The 17,689-nt window shown below is 38.0% G+C and overlaps 1 protein-coding gene across 14 annotated transcripts in view; it reads left to right on the top strand.

Moving 5' to 3' along the window:
- Window positions 1-17,689, top strand: part of CTBP1 (C-terminal binding protein 1) — a 249,104-nt gene that overhangs the window by 207,571 nt on the left and 23,844 nt on the right. For all 14 annotated transcript variants that reach the window (XM_054825633.1, XM_054825636.1, XM_054825635.1 and 11 more), the window contains 2 exons: window positions 1,738-1,892; window positions 14,717-14,861. In XM_054825633.1, coding sequence (XP_054681608.1) covers window positions 1,738-1,892; window positions 14,717-14,861 — 300 coding nt within the window. The remainder of the gene's footprint in view (window positions 1-1,737; window positions 1,893-14,716; window positions 14,862-17,689) is intronic.

Here is a 17,689-nt window from a genome sequence, read left to right as displayed (position 1 = left end):
TAAGCATGTCTATCACAGTAGGGCTTCAGAATTGATCGTTTTACAACAGAGAATCGTTTTCATGAGTGTTGTACCCATGGAAATTTTTGCTGGTGAATGCTTTTTACATCTGGATGCCTCTCCTCTATGGTGAGAGTATTGCAGAGTCAGACCATTGGCATCATTGGTTGTTGGGAGGTGCTGGGAGTAGAACAGAAAAGAACCAAATGCAGTGACTCTTGTTCTGTCTTCAAGTATAAAAGCTGTTTGAATAGGTAAAGAACTTAAATGCCAGATTGTGGTAGGGCTGGCCTATCATCCTTACTTGGTGGACATGAAATTTATGGATTCAGGCTGGATAGTTGAGACTGAGGGTGATGGTCTCCCTTGCTGTACTCCTGCAGCCCCAGCCCTGAGCTGGGTCTCAGTGCAGAAGTAATAGGCCACTTCTGTTGACTTGTGAAAATCTCTTTTCCCAGCAGCTGTTTTTCTTCACCAGGTATCTTGTACAGCTAGTATTCTGTTAATTTTCCATCCACTTAAAATGCAGATGACAGTCTTTCAGGGCTTGCTTTTTGGCACAGGCTGGGAGCTAAGATGCAGGGATTTCTTACAGAAGGTAGCTGGGGAATCTCAGTCTTTTGCATTAATGTTGGACTAAATTGTATTATCAAGCAATAAACAATGTTTTTAAATTCACACTGCAACAAAAATATGTTGTTGAAATTTGCATACAAGAAATAACTAGTCTGCTTCATTTCGCAGTGTTTAAAACTGCTTGTGTTAAAAGAGGAAAAAAAATCATGTACTTTATTTTTGGTTTTGCTTTTCCTTATCTCTTCAGGAAGTCCCTTTTTTTCCACCCACACTTAACTATTTCTGTGTCAATGTAATGGTTTAATATTATTCCCTTGGGTACTTTTGTATATAGCATCTATACTGTTAAAAAGATGCTTTCTAAATACCTTGTTGTAAGGATTACTTTTCATTTTAAGGCTGCGTAAAGAGGATATAAATGAAGTCTGCACTTTCAACTGATTTTTCCTTCCCCTGGATATTTAATGTGTATTTCTTTGTCACTCTACGATGTTCTAAGCGTGATGTTGATTTAGGGAGGGACATCTTGTTCATGTTTTGTAAGAGTTTTCAGTGGTGGATTAAGTATGATGTGGGTTTTTTTGACTAAGCTGTACAGAATTGTTTTGTAAAACTCTTAAGTCTAAGCAGATCTACATAGATCAGCAATTAGCCTGTACACTGGGACATTAGATCTTCAGTAAATTTCAAAATTTTGCTGTTGTAGGCTTTTTTTCAGTTAAATTTTAGTCTCAGCAGTTCATCATCATATATGTAAATTGGATACTCACTGAGTTATTGAAGATATTCCATAAGCTACTCTTACAAGCCCGGACAAGCTATTTCTCACTCTGTGTAGAGCTCACAAAGGTGTGGAATCCAATCAAAGCATAAACCTTGAATAAGATTGCACAGACACTTCTAATAGTGCAGTAAGGATGTCTATTTAAAAAAACAAATATACTATTCCCTTAGTGGGTTTATCCATCTTGCATTGTTCAGCCTCCTGAGCCTCCATGGCGTTTTGTTCTTTGTTTGATTGCTGACTATAAACTTGTTCCTGTTATACTAGCTTCAGTCCTTGACATCTTTTTCTACCATCAGAATAAACAGACTAGCTATAACATTTTTTTTAATTACATTTGCATGCTTGAATAACAAGTCTTCTCTGTTTCTTCACAGGCATTCGACCTCCGATCATGAATGGGCCCATGCACCCGCGCCCTTTGGTAGCGTTGCTGGATGGCAGGGATTGTACAGTAGAAATGCCTATTCTGAAGGATGTAGCCACAGTGGCATTTTGTGATGCTCAGTCTACGCAAGAAATTCATGAAAAGGTAATATTTAGAGGTATAATTCAAATGTTTTAGGAAACACAAATATTTTAATGATTATGAGCAGATACAGTGTGGTGCAAGCTATGACAATGTGTTTAGCTATTGCATTTTAGTTAGTGGTTGCTTACCTTAGTGAGTTACTGCTCATTTCCAGTGAGTGATGAAACACTGTGATGAAACAAAGATGAAAATGTCTCTGTTGAAGTATGCCTTTGTGCAGTGTATCTTTGGCTGGGTGTTGTCCATGTGCCTGCCTACTGAATTAGATTCATGGAGAGAGTTACCTGTGGGAAAATTACATTATTACATGATATTTTGAAATGCTTCTAGGAAACACTGTTGCTCAGCCTTTAGCTGGAAAGCCAAATTTCGGTGTTGGATTGGCCATTTGAGGAACTTTCAGACTTCTCTTTAGCCAAGGAATTGTGCACTGAGAACTGACAATGCAGAAGTGTTTCAAAACAAATGCTAACCCCAAATTTCTTTAGAAAATGAATTAAAAAAAAAAAAAGTATTCTAACTGTATGTTATTCCAGAAGTTTGCACCCTTCCTGGTGGTTTGGGAGGTGTAAAACAACTAATGGTTCTTAATGTTGTCAGAGGTTTTCTCATTTTCTTAGAGGGATACTCATTTTTTGTGATGATAGCCAAGGGAGCCAGCTGGCCCATAAACCTACATTTTCCCTTCCGACTTCTTTCAGTATGAAGGCCTCATGTCTACCCCAAATCCTCGCTACTCTCTAGACAGCAATAGAACCTTTTCACATCCATATTTCTGTGAAGGTGGAATTAATTTTGGTGAACTCTTTGGCTAGCAGACTAAGCCTCAAATGCCAAATATTCTTTCACCTAATAAAGGATGAAAACAAGCCTTACAGCTAAAAAATGTAATAAATACAACAGAACAGGAGGAGCCAAGTGCAGAGGAGGGTAACCAGGGATCCCTTCCAACAAAGATCCATGATAGTCAAGTACAGATCCAAGTATTAACTCAAAGGCTGGTTAGGTAAGTGTCTGTATCCATTCTGTGCATGTGGTACTGTATATGGCAGAGTGTGATTTGGCTGTTAAGGAGTTGTCAGCTGAACCGAATTGCACCAGTACTCTTGTTTCTCTACAGTTACCTTGTTAGACTTGTCCTACACTAATTATAGCAGCCCTTGGGTTTCTGACAGGTTTTCAGAAGCTTTTCACTAGTTTGAGTTCATAACTAGTTTAATTGTTTATTTACTTTTCATGTTCTTGTAATGTATAGCATTGTTAAACATTTTAAAGTCTGTGTATATGATGAAAGATTTAATCTTTTCTTTGATGACTTTCTTACAAAGCCAGCTACTTGAAAATAATACGAATACTAGCTTCCCTTCTGTTATCAGGTGAATAAATCTCATTTTCTGTAGTCCATTTCATGTCAGTATCTTCCTGGTTGAGAACCCATCAACTAACTATTCAACTTGTTATTTCTTCAGAAAAATATTTTCATTCTGAAAAAAACCCAATTTTTGTTGTTAAAACTTTCAAAAGTTGTGTTAGGGTTTTTTTTTTCTTGGTTTTTTTTTTTTAAACAATAAAGAGAAAACTAAGGAGTTGCATGCTGTATCAACAAGGCAGACTAGAAATGCTCATTCTCATGGTTCAGGCAAACACAAGAGATCACCCCTCTGTGCAGCTCCTTGGTGGGTATCTCTGCAGACTTTCAGATTTCCTGTCTTACCCTTCTACCCCCCTCCCCACACAGGAATAAGCTGTTGTCAGAACAATAGTCAAGAATGATATTTAAGGTTTTCTGCCGCATCAATACTGGTTTAACGTCACTACCGTGTTTTGTTCAGCTGCATTTTACCTACAATAAAATTCTAATGTGGATAGGAAAATGGAAAAAAAAAATAATTGTTCCTACTAGGAAATAATCTGCATTCCAAACACTCTTTTTCCAGTTCATTAGTTGTTTTTCACAGGATAGTGAAAATAGTCTTTTTAGATTATTCTTGAATTATAAGATTGGCAATATTATAGTTCTGATCTCACGCCTTTTTTTTTTAAATGTATTTATACTGTCATACAGAGATTATCCTTACAGTGGATCGTCAGTGGGATAGCATAAACTCAAAATTTGAACTCTATGTTGTTGTGACATTCAGTTAGGTTTTTACTGAAACCTAACGCAAATTTCAACCTTTTTTAACATCTGTTTAAAAAGACCAGTGCTTTTGCTGTGCGTACACCTAAGAGTACTCATTATTGTAGCAGTGAACGAGAACCTGAAAGTAACTAACTAGAGAACAAATGCAAAGAAATGAGAACTTCTCTGTCTCCATTGGTAATTGGAGATGCATGGAAATGGATAGTGGGTTGTTTTTTTTAAAAAACCGACCAACCAAACACCCCACAAAACAAAAACTTTAATTTGTAAGGGTCAAAGACAGTAATAATCTAAGTATAATGCCTAATTTTTTTTCATTTAGAGAAATAGTCAACACAAGCTTTTTTCTCTCAATTCTCTTTTATCTTTTTATATATTAATTAAAATGTGTTATAATGCCGTATGTATATCTACTTTTTAATCATGTTTAAAAGTTGTTTTAATCTTACTGTTTTCCAATGTTACACTATTGTTAGAAGTTTAACATCTGAGATACTTGGTTTCCATTTACAAGGCCTAAATAACACATGGAGAGTAAGTAATATAAATACTGTTTCACTTTTTTAGTAGATAATACCAGTCTTTAGGTGAACACTATAATATTGGCAACTGTACCACCTGGATGGTCTTTGTTTACTGAACTCAATATCATTTACTTCTGATGCATAGAGACTGTGGAATTCCTGTGTGACATGAATGCCTTGCCTTAGAAACAATATTTTCTGTTATCAGTGGGGTGTAGTAAATGAAGTTTTCAGATCTTGGGACCAAAAGTCAGTGCGTGTACCTCAAATTGTAGCTTTGGAAAAGCTGCAATAACTGAAGCTTGATGAGTAACACTGGTAATCTATTGTTGATCTTGACAAGAATGTTTGTATTTAGTGGACATACTAAAGCTTGCAGCCTTTGCTTTTTATTGTATCAGAATAATTCATTCTCAGTGAGCTCGGTAAGATATCTGGAAAATGTATTTTCACTAGCAACCAGTACATTACCAAAATACAAATTTTCACTAGTTGGAAGGGTAATGTAATCCTAAAATATTTGAATTTGCAAAGTACAGCTGTTCTGCCAGGTAATAAATTTCCGCAACAAAAATCACAAACTGTAATTTATTATCATATTGTTGTATTACTGTAACATAGAGTAAGAGATCAGTTTTATGAAGTGTTGAGCACTGTTCACTTCCATGTGAAAAGCATTCCCTTTTTACTTCCACTGTTCATCTGCAGTGAAAAATGGCTATTTTCCACACGTCTTCAGATTTACAGTACAGAAATATCTGTATTTTAGTACTTCTTCTATAATACCTTATTTGGGAATGCTGCTTTACTAAATATAAAATTGTTTTCAGGAAAAGTTTTAAAATTAGAAGTCGCATATTTAAAACAGTATCTAAAATGTTAATGTATTTATGAATGCACATTCCTGGCCATACTAAATGATGTTGTCCTGTTAGTTAAAATCCAGATTTTGATAATGGATGTTAATTTGCAAAAGGCTGTTCCCCATTGTGAAAGATGAGATGACTGCAAATCAGGAAAAAGTTTAGTGTTGAGAAGAGCTTGCTGAAAGCAGAAGGTGAAATTCAGTTTTTCTTTCATGTATTTCCTGTCTTGAAGAAGAGATACCAAATCTAACAGGGTAGCAGATACAGATACATTTAGATGGTCTGAAGTTGCAGGAGGCAGGCCAAAGACCGGGGTTTGAAAGAGGTGATTGATGTTGTCTGATACACATAGATGGGTGGCTGTAGGTGAATGTAGTGGGAAAATAGGAAGGAGAAGAAATAAGGATTTGATGCCATTTTGTATACAGGGTCAAAAGCAAGATGTTAGCAAATACTAGTATACCTTGCTATGTAGGCTAATTAAAGTTTTCTCCAAATTGGATAATGCCCGCGTTGCAGTTTTCTAGTGATTTCCTTATGCCAAAGAGTTCATTTGTCATTCTCTTTTTATGGCTGAGGAAATTAAAGTATGGAAAATAAGTAACTTGTTTAAGGTCACAAGTAAATACAATGTGTATTAGAACTCTGCTTCATCTCAGGTCAAAGCATTTATTCCTGGTACTGCTGCTTTGGAAGGCAAGTTGGATGGCAAAGTTATGTTTCCTTTCTTTAGAAAATCAGGCTGCCAGTGCTTAAGTGAATACTGACATTTACTGAGAGTGACCAAGGTTTTGAAATAACTTTGTAGTTAGAGGACACTTATTACACTTCCTCAGAAACTTGTGTAAAGTTTTACTGGTTTGGTTTTGTTGGTTTTCGTTTGGGTTTTTTCCCCCACCCACCCTAGAAAAAGTGGTTTGTTTTCAAGCCAGTCTGAAAGGCTGCAATATACACGTTTGTACTCTCAATCCTAAGTTCTGTTTTATTGTAGATGTTGCATATGGCTGTGTGAAGTTGAGCATTATGTTTGTTGAACTATATCATGGGATAACTGGGAACTGGGTTCACTGCATCCTATCAGGAAACTTCTGTCATTTACTGTAAAAATTTTTTTAAGATTTTGGTGGTTAAATTTCTTTCTTAATAGAGATTGCATTACCATCAATAAAAGTGACTGTGTTTTAAATTGTTTTTTATTTTACAATTAATCATGTGTAAATCAATCTTCTCAGTAACCATCTCGAACTGCTTCCAAACGTACATGGTGTTTTGGTTTGTTCTGCCAAAAATATAGGTGCTTCTCCAAAAAAATGATTTAAAAATAATTAGCTTGCTTCCATCCTCATTCCAATTTAAAAGCTGAACTTGCTATTCAACAGTGTAGGACTTGAAGTTTTTCAATCACACTCTTCCATAGGAGTTAAACGTAGGAACAGTTCCAGTCATGACAGTTTTATCTAAGGCTGTTTCAAAGAAGAGCTTTCATAATGCAACAAATGTTTTGAAACTGCTACAGACAAATCAAGACTGCTGTTGTTCAGCTGAGTCTTTGATTTGTTCTTGTTATATCAATGGTTAAGTAAGATAACTTTTCCAGCTTCAGATTCTTCTTTGTTTAGCAGTAAAGCTTCAATCTTGCATTTGTACCATCAGTGCTGTTTATATTCATGATGCAGTTGCAGCATTTTAATTTTCCATCAAAATTAAATTCTCAAAGAATATAGATTGAAAGGAAGTTGCCTTGTTCTAAACAGTAATGTATACTTGGGAATAAGTTGTGACCTCAGAGCTGATCCAAAATCTTGTAAATTTACTAAAACTGAATGAGCCTTGAATCGGAATCCTTATGAAAGACTTTGAAAAAAAATCAACAAAAGGAAATCCTAAAAACTTTTGTTACACCTCATTATACAGCAAAGTAGTTAACAGACAGCTATCACAGTACGGTTGTTTACAAAATCGGTGTTTGTGTTCAATGACCCTTCTGCCAACATCTGTCAGAGTTGCCAGTGGCAGCAGTACAGGTCAAGTGCAGCATTGCAGGAAGGGGCAGACTGCCAGTGTCTCCTCTGAACTAATACCCTTTAAAAAGCAGAATGGAAGTGCTGCTGTACCCAGCAAGCAGCATATATCAATCTTACAGACAGATTAGAGTCTAATATAGTTGGTTATTGACTAGCTTATTCTTTCATTTCCCAGTGCCAGTTTTTGCTAAGCATTATTGGGGCTTGAAAATTGCTGGTGATTATTAACAGGTTTTTTGAGTTGCGTGGGTTGATGCGTTGTCATCAGTGACTTTCATGACATAATGATCCTTCGGTATAGATGTCCAATCCATCGTAGCGCCTGACAGGCTTCAACTGAAATGGAAGGCAATTCAACCTTATTAATAGAACTCACAAGTTAACACACAGAACTCTTGTAAAGATTTTTCATTAAAGCCTTTTATTTAGTAGAAGTGTGTTCAGAGTCTATATTCTCAAATTGGCTTCTGTCATTAAACTGCAAATAATTGTCAGTAAATCCTGGGCTTGAAAGACTGTCTTCAATATGGTTTTTAGAAGGCATTTTGCTATAGGCTATGCAGGTTATTTATATAGTTGTGTGTGTATTTGTATGTGTATGTATATGTATATATTTGTTAACAGAATATTTTAAAAAGACTAGAAATACATTATTGTATGTCACGTGTGTGTATATATTTATGTAGTTCATACAGTGTGTGGATATATAGGTTTTTAGAGTGTTTTCAGGAGCCTGCAAGTAAGTTTTGTTAATGTTTGTATAAAATATTTATCCTTATTTGTACTTATGTACAGCATAAGCTTAAGTATTAATATTTAGGGTCTACACTAGACAGTATTCTGGATGAATAAAGTGCATTTCATGAAACAGGTAGGTTACTGACAGCATCATGGATCATAGGGAACCTAACATCGAGCTCAGAGTCTTGTAGAGAGAAACAGGAACTTGTAGAAAGCAGCACAAACTAGCAGAGGTTTGGAGACCTACTAAATGCTCTTTGAGCACACTGGGTTTTCTTTTTTGTTGTACTGGCATTAGTTTCACATGGACCCTTTGTGATGTTGTAGTGAGGCTTTGAGAGCAGCTACGAGTCTGCTGCAGCCTTCCCCTCTCTGGCAGACTATTGATTACAAATTTGACACACAGCTGCTTTTTGCAGGTCAAATAATGCAAGGCCTACTCAGTTTAGGTAGAGTACATTTTTCCTACCCAAATGTGCAAAGTATCTCAAGGCTGTTGGTGACAGAGGAACATATTTTTTTTGAGATGACACATCAAACTCAAGAAATGCAATACCCTGTAGTTTCTAGAACCAGTTGCCAAGGGGAGCTGCTCTATAGCCGGCCCAGCCCACAGCAGATGTTGAGACACAGAGGATTTTCCTGAGGCAGAGACCTGCCAGGAGCAGGTGGATAAGGAATTGGCTGGATGGTTGCACTCAGAGTTGCAGTCAACAGCTCAGTGACCAAGCAGAGACCACTGACGAGTGGCGTTCCTCAGGGGTCGATACTGGGACCAGTGCTGTTTAAAATCTTTGTCAGTGATGTCGACAGTGGGATCAAGTGCACCCTCAGCAAGTTTGCCAACGACACCAAGCTGTGTGGTGCGGTCAACGCGCTGGAGGGAAGGGATGCCATCCAGAGGGACCTCGACAGGCTTGAGAGGTGGGCCTGTGCGAACCGCATGAAGTTCAAGGCCAAGTGCAAGGTCCTGCGCATGGGTCGGGACAATCCCAAGCACAACTACAGGCTGGGCAGAGAATGGATTAAGAGCAGCCCTGAGGACAAGGACTTGGGGGTGCTGGTGGACAAGAAGCTCAACATGAGCCGCCAATGTGCACTTGCAGCCCAGAAAGCCAACCATGTCCTGGGCTGCATCAAAAGCAGCATGACCAGCAGGTCGAGGGAGGTGATTCTGCCCCTCTACTCCACTCTCATGAGACCCTACCTGGATTACTGTGTCCAGCTCTGGGGCCCCCAACATAAGAAGGACATGGAGCTGTTGGAGCGAGTCCAGAGGAGGCCACGAAGATGATGAGAGGGCTGGAGCACCTCTCCTATGAAGACAGGCTGAGAGAGTTGGGGTTGTTCAGCCTGGAGAAGAGAAGGCTCCAGGGAGACCTTATAGCAGCCTTCCAGTACCTGAAGGTGCCTACAGGAAAGCTGGAGAGGGACTGGTTACAAGGGCATGTAGGGATAGGACAAGGGGTAATGAGTTTAAGCTGAAGAAGGGGAGATTTAGAGTCGATGTTAGGAAGAAATTCTTACCTGTGAGAGTGGTGAGGCACTGGAACAGTTCCCCAGAGAAGCTGTTGATGCCCTATCCCTGGAAGTGTTTAAGACCAGGTTGGATGGGGCTTTGGGCAACCTGGTCTAGTGGAGGGTGTCCCTGCCCATGGTGGGGAGTTGGACCTAGATGATCTTTAAGGTCCATTCCCACCCAAACCATTCTGTGATAAAGATGACACTTTCTAGTGATGATTTTCTAGAAGTATTTTTTAAAAATTAGGATACATTGTCATACTGAATATGTAATTTATGAATATGTTTTGTCTCTGCATTGAAGTAGTTTGGCATTTTACATACTGTGTTATGTTTCTCTACTCTAGATTTGATCCACAAGCCTCTGAGATGAGTCTCTCATAGTAAAATCAAGTAGTGTATCTTCAGATGACCAAAGAAGAGGAGGCCTCACTGTTCTATTCTTAGCATGTTACAATATGTTTACGCTTTTTTGTAAAAATAAACAAGATGCTAAGAGTTCTTCCCCAAACAATGTGAGGCATGTGTGTCGCAACGGTGACTATGTGATGTTTGGTGTGATGGCTAAAATAGCCTGGTGCTGAAATAAGTTGAAAAAATAGATAGGAAGATGTTTAAAAAGGATTTCAACCTCCAGTATTCAGTACTCGAGGTTTATTAAATGCTTTGAAATAAAAATATGTTCTACTATGGTGTCATGTGCTCTCCAAGAGCCTTGGAGACATGGCATGTTGTGAAAGCAGAGTCGTCATTTTGAGGTTGAGGAACAGCAGAAAGACCTGTCCGAGCAGTTGTGATTGGAAGGGATGTGAGCTCATTGAAGAGGGTACGAAAAAGGCTTTCAACAAGCATTGAGCTCGAAGCTTCACATGGAAGTAAGTCTGAAGGCATAGAAGTTATGCAGATGGGCTCCGTAAGCATTTGGTAACAGAAGGAAGCCAACTTGTCCTGTATTTCAACTTTTAGCTCAGATCCTTTCTTCCTGAAAAGCACAGTTGTAGTCTGGTGAAGGCAGGAGCGGATGTCGAAGGTTCGCAGCCATCTGCGCTTGTTCTCTATCAGATTTTGCCCGTTGTCTTTCCTTGCAAGAGATGGTGAAAGAGCATTGTCTGGCTGCCACATACTTGCGCTGATCTGAAATTTCTAGCTTGCTTGTTAAAAATATGTATCTCAGTCAAGTTGACACAAGTTGATATTTTTGTAATAAAATTGCTGTACTAGAATTTGGTGAATGTTGTATCAATTAAGTTCATTATGGAAAGTGATGAAAAAACCCACGTATACTCCCTGTTTGTCTCATGCATCCACCACTGAGTGTGCTTCTGTAAGTGATCAGTAAATTACTCCTATGCACAGTTGATTTTTCTAAAGATTATTTCATATTCCAGAGCTGTTTACTTTTATGCTGGATTTCAGTTTCATGTGTTGTACTCGGATTTAGTTCAAGTATTGATTTTACTCATTGACAAGCTTGTTATACTAAATGCACACAAGGAAGTCTATGTAATGACTTAGACTATAATTGATATAAATAATTCCAAAATACAGAAACTTTCACTTTTTTTTTAATCTGTAAGTGGCATTATTAACACTCATCAATGCTGAATGTTTCTAACTTCAGATTTTCTGCTGCTGTTCTGCCTTTTTGACATCCTTCAATCATATGGCCAGTTGCAAAAGCAGTAACATTAATTAGATAATTAAATTATGTGAAAAAATACACAGGCACGGAAGATTACATTTTTGGCAATGTATTTCCCTGCTAGCTGGTCAGTAATCCTAGAAGAGGCTCAAATGCTAAAAAGAAAATTTTAAAAGATTTTTCATTTGCATCTGTTTGTTCCACAGCCTATGTGATGGATAAATAACTGGCTGTGGAAATGGCTAGTGTCGGCATTAAGCCATAGCTGAGAAATGTTTTTCCTTTTATTGAACGCATTCCCAAGCTTCCCCATACTTTTCCATCTCCTCCTAGTGCCAAGCCATAACCTACATGGGCCCAAAAATGTAGTGTAATGGGTCCAGACTAGTGCTCTTAGAGTCCAAATTACAGTCTTGACTGGCTGAGTTAATAAAATATGCATGATTATGAAGTGAAAAGCTGCCTCCCAAATGAAACATTGGGTTTTAAAAACACAAATGTCTGAGCCACTTCAGCTGTCTTTTAGCCCTGTTTAATGCAGTCCTTAAAGTAGTGGCAGCTCTCCGTCTGCACGTATGAAAACACTCACCAGAGGAGGGACAGAAGGGTCTGGCTTTGACATGAGCCTTAGGTGGATCATCATAACCTCAAAGTACTTTAGCTTTTGCCCTTCTGACAACTAGACAGAGGATGTTTTCTGCTGCATCACGACCATGTAGAGCAACCATGGCAGGGACAGAGGAGATGTGTGTGATGATAAGCAGAATGGAGGACATGGCTCATTGGAGAGGACCAGGATATCATAAAAGAATTTGATGACCTTGAGGCTTGAAGTAACAAGTGCTGTGACTTGGAGAAAGAAGTCCTACTATAAACTTGGTACCATGGCAGAAACACGTGCTTCAGGGAGAAGGATTCACATTTACACATCAGAGGATCAGCTGGCAGTGTGATGATGGCCATGCAGAAACGTCACACATCATGTGAGACTTCATTAGGAGAGATTTCCAACACCCGTACTGCTGCTGGCAGTGCTACTGTTGGCGTAACACCTCCAGTAAGACCTTCAGTAGCCCACTGGGTGCGGTTGTGATCACCCACAGAAGAGACCTCTTTAAGTGCAATGGAGAAGTGTTAGACCGATCAAGGGGGTAGAAGGGCATCATCCTAGACAAGATGAGGCTTGTGAATTCTAGCCAAACAAATGCTGAGAGGGGATAAGATCTTTGTCAATAAATACATTTGGATTGTAAACACCAAGGAGAAAAAGTACGGTTTAAGCGAATGGCCGACACTGGCACCAGAACAAATGGATACAAGCTGGGCTGTGAATAAATTGAGGCTGGAAATTAGAACAAATTTCCATATTGTTGGAGCTGTGAGATTTTGGAAAATGTTCTTTTAGGAATTAATGGGACAAAAAACTCCTAAGGGTATTTTAGGCGGGCACTCAGGTTATAAGGGGGACTATTTCTTGCGTAGACTGCCCCAGGTGTGGGCTTTGACCTGGTCCATGCCAACTTTAATGTTGCTGTAGAAGCAAAACCAATACACTGTTTTGGTTTTTTTAATGCTGTGTAACAGCTCAAGGAAACACGTTCTGATGAGCGCAGGCTTTCTGATCAGTGACAGCTAGATATAATCTCCAAAGGACTTGTTTGCACCATTAAAATCAAGGAGTTGTGTGTGGATATAATCGTTTATATGATCAGAGCCCATAGCTGTTCTTTGAATTATGCTGTAGCTACATTCTTTAAGGTTATGTAATTTCTAATTTTTTGCAGTTCTTAATCTTGCAAGTAAATCCAAATTCTGCTCCAAGGATTCTGGTCTTTATCTGACTTGGAACTGGGGTTACCAGTGCAGAAACACCTGTCGAAATAGCACAGATCATTTGGTGAAGTATTCAGTGAGAAGCGGTTTTCTTTCATTTTTATGGAGTTTGGTTTTATTTTGTTTTAAAATTTCTCTTCCTGTATTTTAATTTTAAAAATTACTGCTGCAGATGTTGGGTTCCAACAGTTGTAGTCCTCTGTGTGAGACTGTTTTGCTGCAATATTTTTTTTTAAATGATTTGATGTTGATTATTGTCACTGATCTTGCAGTACCCTAGAAAATGCTCATATGAGCAGGAGTAACTCAGATGACAGAATGTGTACGTGTATCAGACCCAGAAATCTATTGAATAAGAAATTTAGAGCCTCTGCAGAACTTCTATGTGAAGTGCATCACAGGAACCTCTTGAAGTCATTACAGCTAGCTTAGATGTTGAAATGATTTGTACATGTCTTGTATCTCATAGAACGATTAGGATATTAGGTAGTGCGTTGAAGGTGTGGAAACAGAGAGAAGTGTTTTGAAGAAGTCGTCCACGTTGCATATAAAGAGGCAAATATTTTCAGCTTTCTGAACAATAAACTTGTGTCAGCTGCGTGGGGTGCAGTGTCACTGCTTGTTTGGCAGCAGAATTCACAACTGCCGGGCATGGTGTGCTGGGCTCGCTTCCCCTTCTCCACACCCCTTCCTCTTAACCTTTCTTGAGTAAGTTGGACGTACTGTGACATAATTTGAAAGATATTAAGACCTTTCAGATCCTGCCAGTTTATTTTTGCTTTTTTTGACTCTCACAAGTTTTTTTCTTTTGCAACATTTTTACTTTGGTACAATTTCTTAGAGGTGCTGTTTTTTCCGGATAACGTCTAGTTTGGCATCTCACTTGTAGCAGTCTATATGACATCCAGTTTTCCGTCAGTGGGAGCTTAGACAGTTGTGGTATCAATAAACTAAGGCACAAACACTTTGTTCTTACCTATAAATTGACAGATTTCAGTCTCTGTTGTCTAAGGGGTTTGTAATGATTACTGAATGTTTTCTATTCAGGTATTAAGCAGTTTAATAGCGCAGCGAATGCTTGTACCACTGCGTGTATGGTGAAGAGGTATTGCGCTGTGACTCCATTCAAAACTGTCGGCTGCCTAAGCATAAAAATACTGTGTAAAGTGAGTGCTTGCTCCCATGTTGTGTTTCATCTGCATGTGCAGATGCAGTCCAGTGATGCGTGTACTCCGGGTCCAATATTGCAGAGCGTCTCCTGTGAAATGAGAAGAGTTTTCCCTCTTAATAAGAACACAAATACAGGTCACTTAGTTCTTCTAAAGCTAATCTTGTCATGCTAGAACGGATACATCAGATAAAAAAGACTAACAGGAGGCTGGAAGATATTTGGAGAAATAACCTTTAAAACAAAAGACCTGGATTTAATGCTTTTACAGTCTTTTTATACCTGAAAATATGTATATGTGATTAAGCTGAGATTCTATGAAAGAAAAAAAATAAGTATTTTTTCTTCCATTTTATTTATAGGTACTAAATGAAGCAGTGGGTGCACTGATGTATCACACTATCACTTTAACACGAGAAGACCTGGAGAAATTTAAAGCACTTCGAATAATTGTCCGAATTGGCAGCGGTTTTGATAATATTGACATCAAATCTGCTGGAGATTTAGGTATGACTATTAAAAGACGTTATTTTACATCTTACACTTGCCTCCAGAAATCCGATAGCATCTAAGTCTTTGCATTAATGTTTTCTGTATAATTTATACTAACATAGTATGTAAGCTGTATAATTTTCTCATCAGTGTTTAAAAATCATTATGGAGATACTAGCATTAGTTAATTAAGTGGTAATATTAACAGCTTTGTGACAGGATGACAATACGCCTGTTCAATATAAATCCAGGGAGTAAGGCCATAATTTTTCATCTCTTTCTTTTTTACCCCAACTGTGTATTTTAACTACTACTGCTGTAATCCAATCACAAAATATAATTCCATCAGCATGGCATACTACGTCTGTTTGAATAAAAAATGAGATCATTATCAAATGTCTGAGACTTATTTATGATGCATGAGATTCAGTATTAAACCAGTCCATAAAATAGAAATATCGATTTTATGGGAGAATCAGTTGTTACTGCTTTAGAATAAATTCAGATACTGCAACTATGAAGAGATGGTGCTTAGTGTTTCGCTGCAAAAAAGCAACAGTCTGATCTGCACTTTCCTTACTTTAGGATAAACCATCTCTTACCTATAATCTACACATCAAACTACCACTTGGAATCAATGTCTAAGTTTTCTTTATTTCTTTTCTAAGATTGAGGTGACCCAGTATATTTCCCATTATGCTCTGGGAGGATTTTGGAAACATTTATTTCAATGTGACAGTGCTTAGTCCTAGTAATAGCCCCATTGATGTAGTGAGGAGCTGTAATATGATCTGTTTATCAGTAAATGATAGTAAAATAATCACCTGTTTCTAATGGCAGTGTAGTTTGCAGAGCAGGCAGAGGCTAACAACTTCTGTATGAGTTTCTATAAAGAGCAAATCAGGTCTGAAGGCACACAAGGCTGTGTTCCTCCACAATCAGGCAGATGCGTTGTGAGCCCTAGAAAACACGTATGTATGTAGAGATTGGCCTGGGGTAAAATCCTAGATCAAACCCCAAAACCTAGGTATAGATCAAAGGCCCCGAACAGTCAGGAGTCTGATTTGTGCAGAGCATCCCTGTAAGAGGAAAATCTTTCCACAGAGGTTTGTTGGCTGTTTTGCAAGTCTTCATGCTGGATTGTAACCCAAGTTTATAATTTAAAAACATCCACATAATTCGTCAAGCCGGAGTACAGCAGATTTAGGAAGTTCTCATTATGTGAAATGCTTAATGGCCACATTCCTAATCATTCAGTTCCTATGTTGTGTTTAGACTCGGTTATACAGTTAGGATCCATCCTGTTTGTGCATTCCAGTATTTACAAAATACAATTGTCCGCTCTGTCAACAGCCAGTAAATGCTGGAAGGCTTGCAGTATAATATCTCTGATTTTAATAGTTAGGGTGAAACGGTGGGAATTAAATACTAACTCACCACTACTGGGACAAATCACTTTCCATTTGTTGAAGTACTACAACTAATATGCATCTCAAGGAGGTATTATGAGAGTTAATTGCTCATTGTAAAAAGGTTTGATTCACTCTTGAAATACAGTGTAGAGTTAGACCGTAAAGTCTGATATATTCCTGAATGTCCGTAGTAACTTTGAGGGGTTTTTTTCACAGAGCTGGCTGGTGGGGTTGTTACCGGCTTCTCCTATTAAGTACTACTTTCATGTTATCACTTTTACTCTTCGTAAAATGCATGAAAACATACATTTCTTGGATAAAATCTTAAAGATCTAGTCTACATTTTCTTCAGTTTATTAATTGTTTATTAGAAAATATGTAGGAATTGTGAGTGTAGCTGGATTCAAGTGAAGTGGGAGTCAAGGTGATGCCCGTTGACTCCTGAGTTTTTCAGCATTGAACCTGTGCACAAGATCACTGAAAGTGGTGGGAAATGGGGAAAGGGCAGGCAGTGTAGAAGTGATGGATATGAGATGAGAGCGTGCTAACTTTTCTTATGTAGAATGGCTCTTTTCTTCATATCCTTGCCTCTCTCTTGCTGCCTTTTGTGGTTTACCACGTCTCTGCCTTTCAGAAATCATCTGGTTTTAAAGTTGAGGGAAAATAGGGAAAAAAAAGTCCTACAGTTTAGGAAAGAAATTATCTGACTGTTCTCCCCCAAATTTCCTAAGGAAACCTATTAGGGAGGAAAGTATAAGGTGAGTTCACTTCCTTTTTTCTCTTCCCAAATATGTAATATAACTCCCTAAGCTCATTTTAGAGCATTATTTTGTTGATGCCAGCTATCAGGAGACATGCTTATTAAATCTGTTTTTCCATCTAAACCTTCCATTTTTTCTCCATGAAAAAGACTTTTTCTATAAACAAATGCATCTGGTTAATATGATGCATATAAAGGGATGTTATTTTTCCCCTTCACTTGATCTTTTTTTCCCGTTTTAAAAAACCATGAGTTTCGTGCTCCCATTGCTGTTAACAGGATGCCGAGATTAATATTCCAGCAAACGATGCAGGTTTATCTTTGTGTACGTTAAGAGCAGTGACTCAGCAGACACTATATATCTACAGTAAAGAAAAATAGTTCGGCAGGTTCCTTAGGTTGGGTTTTACTGAGGTAGAGAAAGAATGAAGGCAGTTGTAAAACAGATAAATATGGTATGAGCTTATTATTTATCAGATTATTGTTATTACTATTATTGAAGATAATGGTTTTTTCTCCTTTCTTCATAAGATATACTGGTGTTAGCTGAGGATTCATTGAATATTTATTTATGTAAAAACCCAAACAACTAGACAGTAAAAACAGTATTAGGGTGGTTTTTAGTATACAAAACACTTTTTTTTTCTCCACCGTGAAATTATACTGTGTAC

Source organism: Grus americana, chromosome 4 (assembly GCF_028858705.1).
Source record: "Grus americana isolate bGruAme1 chromosome 4, bGruAme1.mat, whole genome shotgun sequence".
Classification (NCBI taxonomy): Eukaryota; Metazoa; Chordata; class Aves; order Gruiformes; family Gruidae; genus Grus; species Grus americana.
The sequence above is the reverse complement of the archived record's forward strand: the minus strand, read 5'-3'. Positions and strand labels throughout refer to the sequence as shown.